Below are 16,903 nucleotides of genomic sequence, written 5' to 3'. Positions count from 1 at the left end.
ATTGTCCGTGCTCTGATATGAAGCAATGCCCAAGGGCTTCCTCCCTGGAGACTCTTCACCTATTGCCCCAACTCTCCAGCTGAGTCACTCAGGGCTTAAGGCACTTCCTCAATGGCTGGTGGGGGGACCCAGGGCTGTCCATGACTCCAGGTCCCAACCCAGGGACCCTATAAAGTAGCAGCCACCTGCTGCTTCCTTTTAACTATTTACTCTGTTGCTTTTGCTACTGTTCCCTGGGCCACTTCCCCACCGTCACCTTCACCCTTACTCCAAGGCTGAAGTCTTTCTTGAGTTCCTGCAGCCAGCCAAGAGCACCTTTCCTGCTCCCCTGGTCCCTGCCAGCAACTGATCCTGCTCTGTCCAGCGGTTCCTTTTTATATGAACTTGCTGGACTCTGATTGGCTGCTTCCTCGCAGTCACTTGAGGCAGCCTGGAGGACTCACCTCTACTGCTCTTTCCTGGGGCGGGATGAGGTAGTGCTGTGAGGCCTCCAGCAGGGAACCTCAGGGCCTGGTATACCTTGTCACATAGTTCCAAGATAAAAAGTTAGATGCCTTTTGGTGGAACAGGGGGTTTTGAGGTGAAGGCTGTACTCCACCAGGGATCTATGCTTATGCCATTACTATTCATAATTTTGATGGACTTCATAAGTAGGATTTGTGCTGGAAATGGCCCACCTTGATTATCATACACATTGTAAGGAGAGTGATCACTTTAGATAAGCTATTACCAGCAGGAGAGTGGGGTGGGGGGAGAGAAAACCTTTTGTAGTGATAAACACCCATTTTTTCATCATCTGTGTGTATAAAAACATCTTCTGTATTTTCCACAGTATGCATCCGATGAAGTGAGCTGTAGCTCACGAAAGCTTATGCTCAAATAAATTGGTTAGTCTCTAAGGTGCCACAAGTACTCCTTTTCTTTTTGTGAATACAGACTAACACGGCTGTTACTCTGAAACCGTTCATAAGTAGGCAAAGCCAAATGGAAGGTGGTACAAAGGTTACTTATGCAGATGATAACTGTGCTAATGGCTAACAGGGAGGAAGATCTGGTTCAGGTGATTGATGTCTGCAACAGGGAACTAACAAACTATGACCTAAAAATGAGTACAGAAAAAACTGAAATCATGCAAGTGACTTGCACGAAACCAAGACAGATGAATATCAATATTGAGGGCCAGTATATAAATCAGGTTTATACACTGAAGAACTGTGGAGGCTGGTTAGAAGCAAATGGAGAAATCAACAGAGAACAGCAGACAAGGCTGCTGAGCATGGGAAAAGATAAGTGGAGAGATAAGTGGAGAGATCTATGATAACCAGATGCCCAGGCTACTTCAGGGACAATTATACCAAACCACGATAAGACCACTCTTCTGTATGTACCAGAGATATTGGCAACCAAAGAGAAGCACTTGAGAAGACCTGACACCACTGAAATGAGATGTCTTAGGGCAGTGAAGAGGTGGCATTACTGGACCAAATGCAGAATGTCATCAGGTGTGAGACCAAGGTCTGCAGTATCAGAGAGAAGATGCAAGAGAGGAGGCTGAGATGAGATGAGATGGGCATGTGTAACAAGGGTGCAGAGTCAGTATCCTGTCATTCAAATCCCCCCCAATATAGGTTAATTGGGACCTACTTACAGGATCAATTAACAATTGGGATCAATTACAGGATCCCTATAGCTGAGGGGCTAATTAGAGGAGGAAGTAACCCCAACAGCTGGGAGCAGATAAATGGAGAGGAAGGAAGCCCTGGGTGGGGGAGCTAAGACCCTGAAGAGGCAGAGGTGGCTGCTACTAGTACTGCTCCCTTCCCCAGAAGCAAGTGGGGGAGCTGGCTGGGAGTTATAAAATGTAAATAGCATTAGTGGTGGTGGCCTGCTGGAATAGCTGGTGGTGAAGGAAATCTGGAGTGGCTGTTGTCTGTTCTTAAGGTAAGAAACGACTGATAGGGAACCACCCTGTGACAGCGTGTATGCAGGATGGATGAAGTAAATCCTGATAGGGAGGCATTTGCCACTAGAGTTTGTGTGCAAAGATCAAGACAAAAGCCAAGAAAACGGTGGACTGACTCTGTATGGGAGGACAGAGTGGATATGGAGTGAGCAATGGCCCAACAAGCCTGTAAAAACTGATCTGGGACCTGAGCCCAGCTAGCAGGAAAAAGGAGAAGACAAAGATGACGTAACATGGTCTCTTTTTTGTAATTTCTAATTCTAGACTTAAATTTTAAAAAGGTTGTTTTTAAAACCCAATGTCATAGTTGATTAATTTTTACTCTCTATTGTTTATACTTCCACAGAAGTTTTAAAATAACATTGCTTCTACTATCAAAATATAGTCATTTTATTTTTAAAAAAATCTGAATTCATTTAATAATGTGGCCAAAATTCAAACAACTGATTAGTGATTTTGGATACCCAACTTTTGACACCTTGAAAGGTTTGATGTTTCCCAAAATTGCTGAGCACTTGCCATCTGAAAATTAGGCCCCTTTATGGTGCCTCAAGTTGGACACCCAAAAACGGAGACACCCAAGTCAGAGTATTTTTTTTACCTGTAATTCAAAACCAGTTAAATGAATTGTTTTCAAACTTTCACAGACATTCTCCATTGCCTTCAGACTAACTTTTGGCAATTTCATGCCCATCCAATTTTCCAAAACAGAGTTTTAGGTGAGGTAAAAGAGGGCTTTATATTGAAAGCTGGCTGCCACTTGGAATGTGTAGAGGCTACTGCTTCTCTATAATAAATTATTTCCACATAAGAATATTTGAAACTCACCTAAAAACCACAAACCAAAAATTTGGTGGCTGATCAAAATACGTTACAGCATAATCAGCAAAAGTTGTTTTAGCCCATTCATCCTCATAGCAGGGGTATTTTGTGATCAACTTACAGTTGCTTTTAAACATTTCTCTGAAAAAAAAGACAAAAATAAAAGAGATGAATACTTAAACGTAATAAGGAGAAGACATAGATCTTGACTTCAGCTTCTACACGTAAGGAAGAACACCAGGGTATATGTGACCCATTGGTACAGTGTGTGTTATATGTCTTTCCCTACTGGCTGGTCCATATGAAAGGATAACAACCTACTACCGCTAACAGTTAATGATGATTACTCCTTTACCTCAAGTGATAAAGTCCTGTGCTTTGAAGCTAGAAGTCCTGGGTTCAGTCTCTCCTAATGACCAATAGGGGACGGTTGTCACATCTGTGTTCATATTGTGATTATGGCATATCTCCTGAGTGGCACAAGGCCAAAGACCAATTGCATGTAGCACCCGAGATTTCATTTGCTTTTACAAAACTTCTTTACAATTTCTAATCATCCAGTGTAGTTTCCTTTCCCTCCCATCATGCTGCCATCTTGTAGTTTTTCTTCTGAGGCCCCATTTGAAGATTAAAAGCTTAATTTTACCTTTAAAACACTTCTTTGAACAAGAAGCACTTTAAAGCAAACCCAAGGATCCTACATTTCAAATGTGTCCAGAAGGACTCCTTTCTCACAGGAAGAATCCAAGATCATAGCTGCAAAATTGTAAATGAGTTAAGTAAGTTCCCACCCAAGTCGTTGTTCCTGATGAAGGTCATAATCAATCTGATCACTGAATTGGTTCAATGTATTTTTACCAATAACTTGCAGTAATAAAAACAATGTCACCTGAATACATAATGTCACCTGATACATAGCTTGAGGCACCAAGGTATAATACATATAAGTGAACAAGAAACGCAAAGGGAAGGCAGAAAACTGAAAAGAGGAGAAAAAGAGGAATTACAGGAGCCAACCGTGGTCAAAGTGAAAACCACCTCTAAGAAAAAACAACCTCTTTGAGTCTTGCTTAGTAAAAGCAAGACAGGAGTTAAGATAGATGTCAAAGAGGAGCATGCTCTTAGCCGTAGCTGACCTAAAACACAAAAAAAAACTTGCTCTATGCCAGGGATTCTCAAACTGGGGGTTTTGACCCTTCCAGAGGTCACGAGATTATTCTGTGGGGGGTCGCACGCTGTCAGCCTCCACCCCAAACCCTGCTTCACCTCCAGCATTTACAATACCATTAAATATAAAAAAAGTGTTTTTAATTTATAAGGGGGGGGGTCTCACTTAGAGGCTTGCTGGGTGAAAGGGGTCACCAGTGAAAAAGTTTGAGAACCACTGCGCTATGCAGACCTCCCCTCTACAAGGGAACTCAAAGGAGAAGCGGATATAAATATAGGGAGAGCACTTGGGTGTCAAAGCTTCTCTCCACTGAGCTGCCTCTCTGAGGGACTCTGACCATGATCTCCCCAATAGTCCTTTCTAGATGGATGGATCACCTGTGAAGGAGGATATTGCATGCTGTCATTGCGTGTGTTAGTGCCATTAGGAGTTTAACATTATGCAAAAGGAGGTTTTTTTAAATGGAACAAAGTGGAAGATCTGTCTCTGATGGTGCTTTGCTTACCTGGGGATGCAGGAGAGCAGGATGAGGGACAGCAAAAAGGCAGCAACCTATACTCTTTGCTGCTGCCTCTCTCAGTGATTTGTTCTGGGAAGAATGGGAGAGTAAGTTTTGGCTACTGTCTCTGCTGGTGGGTCAATATGATAGAGAAGGGAGCACAAAGAGAAAGTTGGTGCTTCTGCTCTCTGCTGCTGCCGCTACCTTGAATTGTTCCTTGAATAACTGTTTTATCTGTAAGTAAATGACTGACCTTTTTCGTTATTAAAGTAATGTTATAACAAACCCACAAACTCTTGGACTGGCTCTGAGATTTAGGGTTTTATTAGGTATCCTGGGCCCAGCTCCCTGTGAGCCTTGAAGAAAAGGACAGAGACCTTGAACTTGACATAGTATTTTATAGGAAGACAGTGTACAAATCAAGACACGTTTGAATAGGTATTGCTTAGGCGATGCACTGCTGCATGGCTTCATGCCCAGGCATATGCCTTGTGACATTACACCCCATATTCTTCATAGAAATATGCTTATGATATGAATATGGCATAACTAAGATGAATTTTATGCAAGATGGGTCATGTGAGATATCACTGGAAAGATTATGATTTACTGAATGATTATCCTACTTGTATGCATGTATCATTTCTGAATCTGAAGTTAGGGATATTGACTATGTAACAATTACAACTGTATGTACATTTGGGAACGCCCACCAGACAGTATGCAATCAGCCTGGATGGGTCATTAGAAAGGACAATAGGACTTTGAAGATACTAATCTCCCTCCTTCCTGAGAAATTTCCTGGGATGCTGCTTTGACACTGCAGGGTCAGGTGATCATGTCTGGTACTAGACCACATCTTGGACTTCTAGTGTTTTTCCTTTTAGAAGGGTGTGGGGGTCAAACTGGGAAACAAAGAATTCCCCCTGAGCCCAGGTGAGAAAGATCTAGACTGTGAAAGGAATATCTGGAGATTTAAGCTGCAAGCAGTGCAGTTTACCTTCAAGGGACTCTGCAACCTGCATAAAACAACATTTAGGAATTTACTAATAATATTATCCAGTTAATTTAGTGTAATAAGCTTAGTTTGCATGTGTTTTATTTGCTCGGTGATCTGCTTTATTCTGTTTGCTGTCCCTTATAATCACTTAATCTAACTTTTGTAGTTAGTAAACTTGTTTTTCGTTTATTCTAAAACCCAGTTTGTGCAATTCATAACTGGGGGAGTCCGGGGGTGGGGGAAGCTGTGCATAACTTCCTCCACATTGAAGAAGGGAGTGAATTTTATGAGTGTACGCTGTATAAATCTCTATACAGCGCAAGACAGTATGATTTTGGGTTTATACTCCAGAGGGTGTGTGCACTTGAATGCTGGGTAATCCCTGAGCTGAATCTTCCCGCATAGAGCTGATTGCAGATTCTGTGTGATTCTACAGCTGGGTGTGTCCCTACGTGTGTGTGTGTGCGCGCGCGCAGCAGGACAGGATGAGGAAGCCCAGACTGGTGGAATGGGTGGGCTCAGTGGGTCCCCAGTACATCAGGTAGCACCCCGGAAGGTGGATCCAACCCATCACATGGATGATAATACGCCCGTTTCATGTGAACAAAGAGTCAAAGTCATACAGTGGAGCCAAACTTTGCCATCATTAACTTTAAACAATCTTAAAATCTGATTTAATTTAATGCAGTTATACAAGGAACCCTTGTATCAATGTTTTATCACTTTTTGTTTAAGTTATTTATGTATTTTTCCTCTTGTGTCTATTTTTGGTCGTTTCCTTATTTGTGTGGGAGAATTTAGGTCAGCACTGCCACGGCCAATTAAGTTCTGAAATGCCAGGAGAAATCCTTGCAACATTTCCCCCCCTCATTTCCTAGCAAAGACTTTGCCATGAGTCCAGGACTGGTGGACTCTGCAGGGAGATGGGTGCTTAGGTAGCCTCCTTTGTACTGTTGCAAAGAAGGCTCTAGCTTGAACTATGTTTAAGTTTTTCCAACATAGCTATGTTGGTTAGGAATGTGAAAAAAAATCACATCCCTAACCAACATAGTTATGATGGCAAAAGTCCTAGTGTAGAAGCAATTGTATCACTAAAAAAGTGGCGCATTTTTATATCACTAAAAAAATGGTATAAAACTTATTTTGTCTGGGCAACTGGTGTAAGCCATACTGCAATATAAGCTGCATTTCCACTAGGAGGGTTTGCCGGCAAAAGTAGTTAGTGTAACTATTGCTAGTTTTCTAGTGAAGACAAGGTCTCCCTAAAGGAAAGGGTTACATGACTTTATACTTTTTTTAAAGCAACTTAGTGGACAATTACCAAAAGATCAATACCGTATTTACATTAGTAAAATTTACTGTAGAATACCCAAACTGTGAACACAACAAAGAAGATAGCAGGGAGGCAATACTCCAGCTCAACTAGAAGATTTGCTAGATGTTTTTGAGATGCATATGGGAAACAGAATAAAGCCTATACATTATACCTTCTTTGAAAATCTCAAATACTTTGTATGTTTAACAACGTTTTGAAAATTTCAAAACCAGTCACTCTTTCATCCTATTTATTTTGATAACACTGGCTGTATGGTTATACAAAGAGTTGTGCGGAACAGGCTGCAATATAAAATTTTCATTTATTACATAATACCTCAGTAGAGTTACACCACACTGTTCAATATTTGATTCAATCAAAGTCCATAGTTTTTGCAGAGTTTCTTTGACATGAGCATTCTCCTTAGTACCTGAAAATAACAAAATGCATTAGAAGAAAAATCACAAAATATCTAACTTTTTCATTGTTCTTTAAAAAAAAAAGTGTGAAAAAAATTGAGGCAAGTCAGTCATGTTGACTTATGAGGAGAGGCTGAGGGAACTGGGATTGTTTAGTCTGCAGAAGAGAAGAATGAGGGGGGATTTGATAGCTGGTTTCAACTACCTGAGAGGTGGTTCCAGAGAGGATGGTTCTAGACTATTCTCAGTGGTAGAAGAGGACAGGACAAGGAGTAATGGTCTCAAGTTGCAGTGGGGGAGGTTTAGGTTGGATATTAGGAAAAACTTTTTCACTAGGAGGGTGGTGAAACACTGGAATGCGTTACCTAGGGAGGTGGTAGAATCTCCTTCCTTAGAAGTTTTTAAGGTCAGGCTTGACAAAGCCCTGGCTGGGATGATTTAATTGGGGATTGGTCCTGCTTTGAGCAGGGGGTTGGACTAGATGACCTCCTGAGGTCCCTTCCAACCCTGATATTCTATGATTCTATGTTCTGAATCAAGTTATGTTCTCATTTTAAATTTTACAGAATTCTTGCACTTCTGGAAGCTAATTTCTCCTTTGAGGCAATGAATTTCCAGTATCATCATCATTCTCCTTGTCACATGCTGATCAGCCCTCCTGCTATAGTGAAGAACAATGATCAGTCCCTTTTACTGAAGTACACATCCCCATATAAATTATAACATGCTGCAAGGAGATGAAATAACTTCAGTGATCAGTAGAGGCAATGATCAGAACATTTAACTATCAGTTTAATTATACTGACTTTTCCTTGTAGTTAATACCATAATCTACATGCAAGGAACTAAAAAAAAAAAGGGGGAAAAATCTAAACGAAGACTGGAGAAAAGAAAAATGAATGGGAAAGTAGGAGAGAAAACAGGATAGGTATATGGGAAAGAAGAAAAAATAATTATGAAAGACTAGAGGGAGAGAAGAAAAATAAGATGTGTAAAAAACAAGGAAAACAGTGGATAGAAGTAAGAACTGAGAAAGAAGACAGGTTTCAGAGTGGTAGCCATGTTAGTCTGTATCAGCAAAAAAAGGAGTACTTGTGTTATCTTAGACTAACAAATTTATTTGAGCATAAGCTTTCGTGGGCTAAAACCCACTTCATCGGATGCATGCAGTGGAAAATACAGTAGGAAGATATATATACACACAGAAAACATGAAAAAATGGGTGTTGCCATACCAGCTGTAACAAGACCAATTAATTAAGGTGGGCTGTTATCAGCAGGAGGAAAAAAAACCTTTTGTAGTGATAATCAGGATGGCCCATTTCAAACAGTTGACAAGGAGGAGTGAGTAACAGTAAGGGAAAAAAATTAGCATGGGGAAATAGTTTTTACTTTGTGTAATGACCCATCCACTCCCGGTCTTTATTCAAGCCTAATTTAATGGTGTCCAGTTTGCAAATTAATTCCAATTCTGCAGTTTCTCGTTGGAGTCTGGTTTTGAAGTTTTTTTGTTAGAGAATTGCAACTTTTAGGTCTGAAATTGAGTGACCAGGGAGGTTGAAGTGTTCTCCTACTGGTTTTTGAATGTTATAATTCTTGATGTCTGATTTGTGTCCATTTATTCTTTTGTGTAGAGACTGTCTGGTTTGGCCACTGTACATGGCAGAGGTACCTGCATGGCCCCACAGTATGCCAACATTTTTATGGCTGATTTAGAACAACGCTTCCTCAGCTCTCGTCCTCTAATGCCCCTACTCTACTTACACTACATTGATGACATCTTCATCATCTGGACCCATGGAAAAGAAGCCCTTGAGGAATTCCACCATGATTTCAACAATTTCCATCCCACCATCAACCTCAGCCTGGACCAGTCCACACAAGAGATCCACTTCCTGGACACTACTGTGCTAATAAGGGATGGCCACATAAACACCACACTATACTGGAAACCTACTAACCACTATACTTACCTACATGCCTCTAGCTTTCATCCAGACCACATCACATGATCCATTGTCTACAGCCAAGCTCTACGATATAACCACATTTGCTCCAATCCCTCAGATAGAGACAAACATCTACAAGATCTCTATCAAGTGTTCTTAAAATTACAATACCCACCTGCTGAAGTGAAGAAACAGATTGACAGAGGAAGAAGAATACCCAGAAGTCACCTACTCCAGGACAGGCCCAACAAAGAAAGTAACAGAACGCCACTAGCTGTCCCCTTCAGCCCCCAACTTAAACTTCTCCAGCACCTCATCAAGGATCTATCTTGAAGGACAATCCCTCATTCTCACAGATCTTGGGAGACAGGCCACTCCTCGCTTACAGACAGCCCCCAAACCTGAAGCAAATATTCACCAGCAGCCACACAACAAAAACACTAACCTAGGAACCTATCCTTGCAAAAAAGCCCATTGCCAACTGTGTCCACATATCTATTCAAGGGACACCATCATAGGACTTAATCACATCAGCCACACTATCAGAGGCTCGTTCACCTGCACATGTACCAATGTGATATGCCATCATATATGTTTAGCTGCCTGTCCTGACAGGGGCCTATTTTCCCCTCCCAGGAGGTGTTTCTGTAGTGGTAGGTAGGGGGGAACCCAGGCCCGCCCTCTACTCTAGGTTCCAGCCCAGGGACCCTAATGGTAGCAGCTGTTGGCAGCCAACCTTTTACTGCCATAGTTCCTACATTTCCCTGGGCCACTTCCCCACAGCTCTGCTGCTTCTTCCTTCTTCACCCTTACCTTAGGGCTCCCTTACCAATGACATGAGGGTGTTTTCATTAACCAGCCCTTCAGCTGCACTTCCTCTCCTCCAGCTCCTCTCTGCCTGACTGGAGTGAGCCCTTTTATATTATCAGAGGGGCCTTAATTAGAGTCAGGTGGTCACATTAGCTTAATGACCTCAGCTGACTCTTTACAGGTTAATTGGAGTCAGGTGTTCTCATTAGCCTGGAGCAGCCCCTGCTCTGACCAGTCAGGGAATAGAACCCTGTTCATCCAGTGGCCAGTAGACCTGTTTTTGGCTCCTTTGCTGAACCCGACTGGCTTGGAGGAAGGAGGGAGACGGCTGCTCCTGCTGGGCCTTGGGCCCTTGCTGCTGCTGCCACTGCTCCAGCTGCTCCCCTAGCTGGGCCGAACACCATCCACCCACCCCCCTTCTCCGCTACCTGGTTGCTGGCTAGCTGCTGGACTCCCCCACCCACCCACCTTTGGGTGCTGCTGCTGCTACTGTTCCAACTGCAGCACCTGGGGGGGGAGACTGCTGGCCTGCTCCCCAGAGGGGGGGAGTGAGGGACCCCTACCCCAGCCGTTGCCACTACCACTGCTGTGGACACCACCACCACCATCAACACCACCTGTGAGGGGTCCTCTCTGCCTGCATGGCCACCGGGCTGCTGCCTGGAGTTGCTGCTGCTGCCTGAGAGCTGCCGGACCCCGAAGGAGGAGGGGACGAGGCCATCTGCTGCTGGGGGAGCGCACAAGGACTCTGTAGACCACTGTGGAGGGGGCTTGAAGGCTGAGTAACTTTTGGACTGTGCTCTTGTGGTGGGGGTTTTGACTGTGTTTGCGGGGACACAGGGGGTGTGGCGTGGAGCCTGCCCCCGAGTCCATCAGTGTGTCCCTCCCCCCAACCCCCATCACCACCACCACTGTCGGCGCTGCCCCCTCCACCACCCCCAGTGGACACTCACCATCTGCCTCAAGCTCCTGCTTCTGGGATTCCACTGCTTGCTTGGCCTGCTGCCCCCTTTCACCACCTTTGGGGCCTGCAGTAGCAGCCAGCCCGCACTGACTTTTTTTTGCAAGCGCACGTGGGCGCACATGCCTCCCGCCCCATCCTGAACTGACCCCCTTCAGCAGCCCCCAGCTTTGTCCCTGGCTCCCTGCCCCATTTTCCCCTTGCAGCCTTTCTGCCCTCCCCTTGCAGCACTTTACTGGCTTCAGTTTGTTTGCCTGCCCCGCCCTTCTCCCTCTGCAGCCTTTGCTTGTTTACCCCACCCTTGCCTCTGAAGTCAGCCCCTAGGTTCCCTGTCCTGCCTCCAGCCTGGTTCTCCCCCCTCCCCATGTGATACCCCTGCCCTGCTTGGCCCCTTATTCAGTGCACCCATGCCCCCTCCCATGCGGTTGTGCCCTTCCCCTGTTTGAGTTTGCCCCGATCTCACTGCACTCCCCAAAGATAGTTATGACCCCCCCCTCCTCTAGTGCAGCTAGAGGAGCCGGTTTTCTACTCTGAGTCGGTGACTATCCCCCACAAGCCCTCGAAAGCCCCCCTGTCCAGCCCATCCCCTTTGGCGCCCTCCTCCCCTGCCTGCAGTCTAGTGGGGAGAAGTGGTTGACCAGCCTCCCCTTTTCCCTCCTCTTTCCGATGTCCTTCCTTCCCTCCCTCCCTCCCTGCTCATTATTGTGGGGGATACGACGGGTGGGGCCCCTCCAGCAGCCCTAGATACCCCTCCCCCGCCTGCCCCTCCGTCACCCCCCCAAGCCTCTATCTCAGCCGCCGTTGCCAAACCACCTGTCACCGCCCCCGCCAGGGTGCCAGCAGTGGCGGGCAGCGGGGTTACCTCCGTTGCTGCCACATCCCTCCCCCCCTTAGATTCTGGGGGAGCCCCCCCAGCCGGCAGGAAGGGCCAGGGTATGAAGAAGGGGAAGGACCCTGCCAAAAAGTCCAGGCCCTCCATGGCAGGGACTGCCCGCACTGCCGCGGCCCTGCCACCAGCCGCGGCCTCCCACCCCGCTGCTCCTTCCACCAGCTCTGCGGGTGTCCCTCCCCTGGCCTCCAGGGCGTATGCCCAGGTGGCGGCAGCCCCCCCGCCTACCGTTACGTCATCTCTCCTGCCCGCCGCCTCTGCTACCAGCTATAGCGGCCGAGGCCCCTTTCCCACCATGACCAGGAAGCACGGCGTCCGTTGCCTCCTGGTGCCCGCCTCGCCCCACGTGCAGATGTACGTGCGGGCGTTGGCGAGGGCGGTGGGGCCCACGGCCATTGTGGCGGCCTCCAAAATGTACGGGAAGGTGGTCTTCTTCCTGGCATCGGAGGCTGCCGCCCAGGAGGCGGTGGAGAAGGGCCTGGCGGTGGGAGGCGTGTTCATCCCCCTCGAGCCGCTGGATGACCTGGGCGTCCGCCTGGTCCTGACTTCCGTCCCTCCCTTCCTTCCCAATGCCACCCTGTTACCTGCCCTCTCTATCCTGGGGAAGCCCATCTCTGTTTTGAGCCCTCTCTCCTTGGGCTGCAAGGACCCCGCCCTCCGTCACGTCCTCTCGTTCCGCCGGCAAGTGCAGCTGCAACTGCCGCCGGCGGCACGTGACGGAGAGGCGCTTGAGGGGTCCTTTTTGATCCCTTACCAGGGGGCCCATTACCGGGTGCATTATTCCACGGGGGAGGCCCGGTGCTACCTCTGCTGGGTGATCGGGCACATCCGGAGGAACTGCCCCTTGGCCCGGCAAGAAGAGGCATCCGGGACCCCCGAGCCCCGGCAGGGCACTGGCCCCGTCATCGCCAGTGCCCCTGGCTGCCCGGCGCCCAAAGCCGCCCCTCCTCCCACTCAGTCCATCACTGCTCCCGCTCGGGCCCAAGGGGCACTCCCCCCAGCATGCCCAGGCGAGCGGGAGAGCCCCGCCTTTCCTGTCTACAATTCGGCGGGGCCCCTAGAGGAGGGTGCGGCAGGGATATTGCCAAGCGTGGGAGAGGGCCTGCCCCAGGGGGACTCTTCCCTCCCTTATTCTGCCCTACTGCTGCCTCCCACGGTCCCTGAGCCATCGGTCTTGCCCCCTGACCCGATCCCTGTTAGCTGGTCCCCCAATGATGCCATGGAGGGCTGGGCCCTAGTCCAGGGGAAGCGGGGCAAATGGAAGGCTTGAGCTCCACTCCTTTCCACCGATGCGGAAGCCCTCTGGAAGACCAGAAGGGGGGGCGTCGATGCCAAGCCCTCTGCCTTGCCCGTGGCGCATACCATCCCCTGGTGCCGGCTGGAGAAAACGTGGCAGCATGGGAGGGCAGTACCGTCCCTCCCTTGGAGTCCCTTCCCTCCAAGGACCCCGATGTAGCCCCACCTGCCCCGTTACCATCCGGAGCCCCCGTGAGCCTCGGGGCGAGTGTCGCTTCGGGCACTAGCGGGGAGACCTCTGGGGTGGCGGAAGGAGAGCTCCCCTCCATTTATGAGGAGATCGAGGCCCTGGGTCTGACCCCAGTTACCCAGGGGGAGGACGACCCTCTGCTAGCGGGACTTGATCTGAGCGACCTCACCCCAGCCCCGCCTGTCCCATGTCCCCTTCCCCTAACTGCTACCTTTGCTCCTGCCTCCGAGGGTTCCCAGGGCTCCTCCATCTGCCTCGCCGTGGGTGGCACCCCGCTGTTAACCGCCAAGTCCACCGAGGTGACAGCTGGTGCGCTGCGACTGGGACCCGAGCCCCACAGGTTGCCCCTCGAGGGCGTGGGGCGACTGACCTCCTTCCCAGGTGGGGACCCCACCGACGGTGCTGTGACTACTATGCCAGCCGTGGTGCCAGAGCCCAGCGTCATAGAGGGCCCCCTGCCCCACCCATACCTCCCAGAGCCTGATCGAGAGGGGCCATTTTCCAACGGCTTGGCTCCTGGGGCCCAGGATCCCACCTTTGCCCCTCTCCCTGGCTCTGCACCCAACCCCTGCCTTGCCCTTACTCTGGATCCCTGCCCTGCCCCTGATGTCAACCCCGCCCCTGTCCCCCCCACCTCCTGGGGGCTATCCTCTAGGAGCGAGGAGATGACGGCCCCAGGGGCGGCAATGATAGCACGGGGAGCGGCTTCTGTATTCCCCAGTCCCAACTCACTAGGGGCTGCTACCTTCCCTCCGCCGCCCCCACTCGAGCCAGGGTTTGAGGGGGGCTGCGTGGCGCCAGCCCATCGGGCGCCACGTCGGGGGTCTGCCCCTTGCCTGCCTGTTTCGGTGGGCCACGGGGCTGTATCAGTAGTCCCTCCGGAGGACAGCCGGGGGCTAGTGGCCCCGGCCCCCCATACGCTGCGGGAGGAGCTGCGGGAGTTCCTTGAGGACGTTGGGGGGCTCCTGTAATAAGGTGCAGCTCACCCTGCAGCGATGGGGGGATTTCCATCTCATCCTCTGGGCCGCGAAGGCCCTTATGGGGGAGGGTAAAAGGACCGGGAAGCAGGCCGCCATGACTTACCAGCGGGTCTGCCTCTTCCGTGACTCCCTAATTACCTATGGGGTAGGTCACGGATTGTTGCGCGGCCCACTGGGAACCGCGAGCGTCCCTGCCGGCGAGGATCTCCCCCAGCCCTCCTCATGGCACCTCTTACCATCATCACGTTAAACACCCAGGGCTGTAGGATGGGTCTCCGCAGGTGCCAGGTGCTCTCCTTCCTTCGGGAGGGGGGGTACTCTGTGATTTTCCTGCAGGAGACCCATACGGATCTGGCCGCCGAAGCTAGCTGGCGGCTGGAATGGGGGGACAGGGTCTACTTTAGCCATCTCACAGTTCGTACGGCTGGAGTGGCGACCCTGTTCTCCCCCGACCTAAGGCCTGAGGTGCTGGGGGTCGCCGAGGCTGTGCCGGGCCGCCTGCTGCACCTCCGGGTCCGTTTGGAGGGGCTCGTGGTCAATCTTGTCAACGTCTATGCCCCGACATTGGGCCCGGAGCGCCTACGTTTCTTTCAGCAGGAGTCCGCCTTCCTCGGCACTCTGGATCCTCACGAGTGCCTGGTCCTGGGTGGGGACTTTAATACGACCCTCGAGGAGTGGGACCGCTCGGGGACCGAGCAGTGCCCGGCTGCCGCGGACGTCCTCCGGGAGATAGTCGACCATCACTCCCTGGTGGACATCTGGCACGACCACCACCCGGACGACGTCTCGACGTTCACCTTTGTCCGGGTGGAGGCCCGTTGGTCGCGCTACTCCCGGTTGGACCGCATCTATTTATCACGTTTCCATCTTTCACAGGCCCACTCCTCCAGCATCCGGCCAGCCCCATTCTCCGATCATCACCTGGCCACCGTGACGGTCTCTCTCTGTGCAGAGAGGCCGGGGCCGGCCTATTGGCATTTTAATAACAGCTTGTTGGAGGACGTGGGCTTTGTGGCGTCCTTCCGGGAGTTCTGGTTGGCCTGGCAAGGGCAGCGGCATGCCTTTCCCTCGGCACGGCGGTGGTGGGACCTAGGGAAGGTGCGCGCCCGGCTCTTCTGCCGTGACTACACCCGGGGCGCCAGCCGACGGAGGGATGCGGCGATAGGGCAGCTGGAACGGGAGGTCTTAGAGCTGGAGAGGCGTCTGGCCGCGAGCCCCAAGGATCCATCCCTCTGCGGGGCGTGCCAGGAGAAGCGGGAGGAGCTCTGGGCCCTCGAGGATCATCGGGCCCGGGGTGCTTTTGTCCGATCCCACATCCGCCTCCTTCGGGAGATGGATCGCGGCTCCCGCTTCTTCTACGCCCTGGAGAAAAAGAGGGGGGCCAAGAAGCACATCATCTGCCTCCTCGCAGAGGACGGCACCCCCCTCACGGATCCGGTGGAGATGTGCGGGAGGGACAGGGCCTTCTACGCAGGCCTTTTCTCCCCGGATCTGACCGATCCTAACACTTGCAGAGTGCTCTGGGACGAACTCCCGACGGTCAGTGCGGGCGACCGAGACTGGCTAGAGCTGCCTCTCACTCTGGCCGAGTTCTCGGAAGCCCTCCGCTGCATGCCCACCAATAAATCTCCGGGCATGGACGGGCTGACTGTGGAGTTCTACCGCACGTTCTGGGACGTTCTCGGCCCAGACTTAGTTACTGTCTGGGCCGAGTCTTTGCAGAGAGGGGGTCCTCCCTCTTTCGTGCAGGCGAGCCGTGTTCGCCTTATTGCCAAAGAAGGGGGACCTCCGCGATTTATGAAATTGGCGTCCCGTCTCGCTCCTCAGCACGGACTACAAGGTCGTACTGAAAGCCATCTCACTGCGGCTAAGGTCCGTGCTGGCGGACGTGATCCACCCAGACCAGACCTACACCATCCCGGGCCGCACCATCTTCGACAACCTATATCTGGTCTGGGACCTTTTGGAACTCGGGTGTAGGGACGGTCTGTCGTTCGCCCTCCTGTCCCTGGATCAGGAGAAGGCGTTCGACAGGGTGGATCACAGGTATCTCCTGGGCACTCTGCGAGCATTTGGCTTGGGTCCCCAGTTTGTGGGTTTTCTCCAGGTGCTGTACGACTCCGCAGAGTGTCTGGTCAGGCTCAACTGGACCCTGACCGAACCGGTCAGCTTCGGGCAAGGAGTACAGCAGGGGTGCCCCCTCTTGGGCCAGCTGTACGCTCTGGCGATCGAGCCCTTCCTCTGTCTCCTCCGCAGGTTGTCTCGGGGTTGGCGCTACAGGAGCCGGAGCTGCGGCTGGTCCTGTTGGCATACGCCGACGATGTACTCCTCGTGGTCCAGGACCCGGGCAACTTGGCATGGGTGGAGGCTTGCCAGGCTGTGTACTCGGCAACCTTCTCCGCTCGGGTCAACTGGGTCAAGAGCTCTGGCTCGGTGGTAGGGGACTGGTGGCAGGCGAGCTCCCTCCCACCCGTGCTTCAAGCCATCCGGTGGAGCGCGGGTCCGCTGCTCTATCTCGGCATTTACCTTTCTGCCACGCATCCGTCTCCGCCGGAGAACTAGCACGGTTTAGAGGGCAGGGTGGTAGAGCGGCTCCGGAGATGGACAGGACTGCTCCGGTGTCTGTCTTTTCGAGGGCGGGCA

The 16,903-nt window shown here is 50.8% G+C and overlaps 1 protein-coding gene across 1 annotated transcript in view; it reads right to left on the bottom strand.

Annotated features, from left to right (window-relative positions):
• ADGB (androglobin) overlaps positions 1 to 16,903 on the bottom strand; it is a 222,396-nt gene that overhangs the window by 71,755 nt on the left and 133,738 nt on the right. Inside the window, exons 23-24 of the mRNA XM_084623349.1 lie at positions 7,104 to 7,197; positions 2,792 to 2,926 (exon numbers count right to left, since the gene is read on the bottom strand). Of these exons, the coding sequence (XP_084479475.1) occupies positions 2,792 to 2,926; positions 7,104 to 7,197 (229 nt within the window). The remainder of the gene's footprint in view (positions 1 to 2,791; positions 2,927 to 7,103; positions 7,198 to 16,903) is intronic.

The sequence above is a fragment of the Lepidochelys olivacea genome (assembly GCF_965140295.1).
Source record: "Lepidochelys olivacea isolate rLepOli2 genome assembly, chromosome: 3".
Taxonomy (NCBI): Eukaryota; Metazoa; Chordata; order Testudines; family Cheloniidae; genus Lepidochelys; species Lepidochelys olivacea.
The sequence above is the reverse complement of the archived record's forward strand: the minus strand, read 5'-3'. Positions and strand labels throughout refer to the sequence as shown.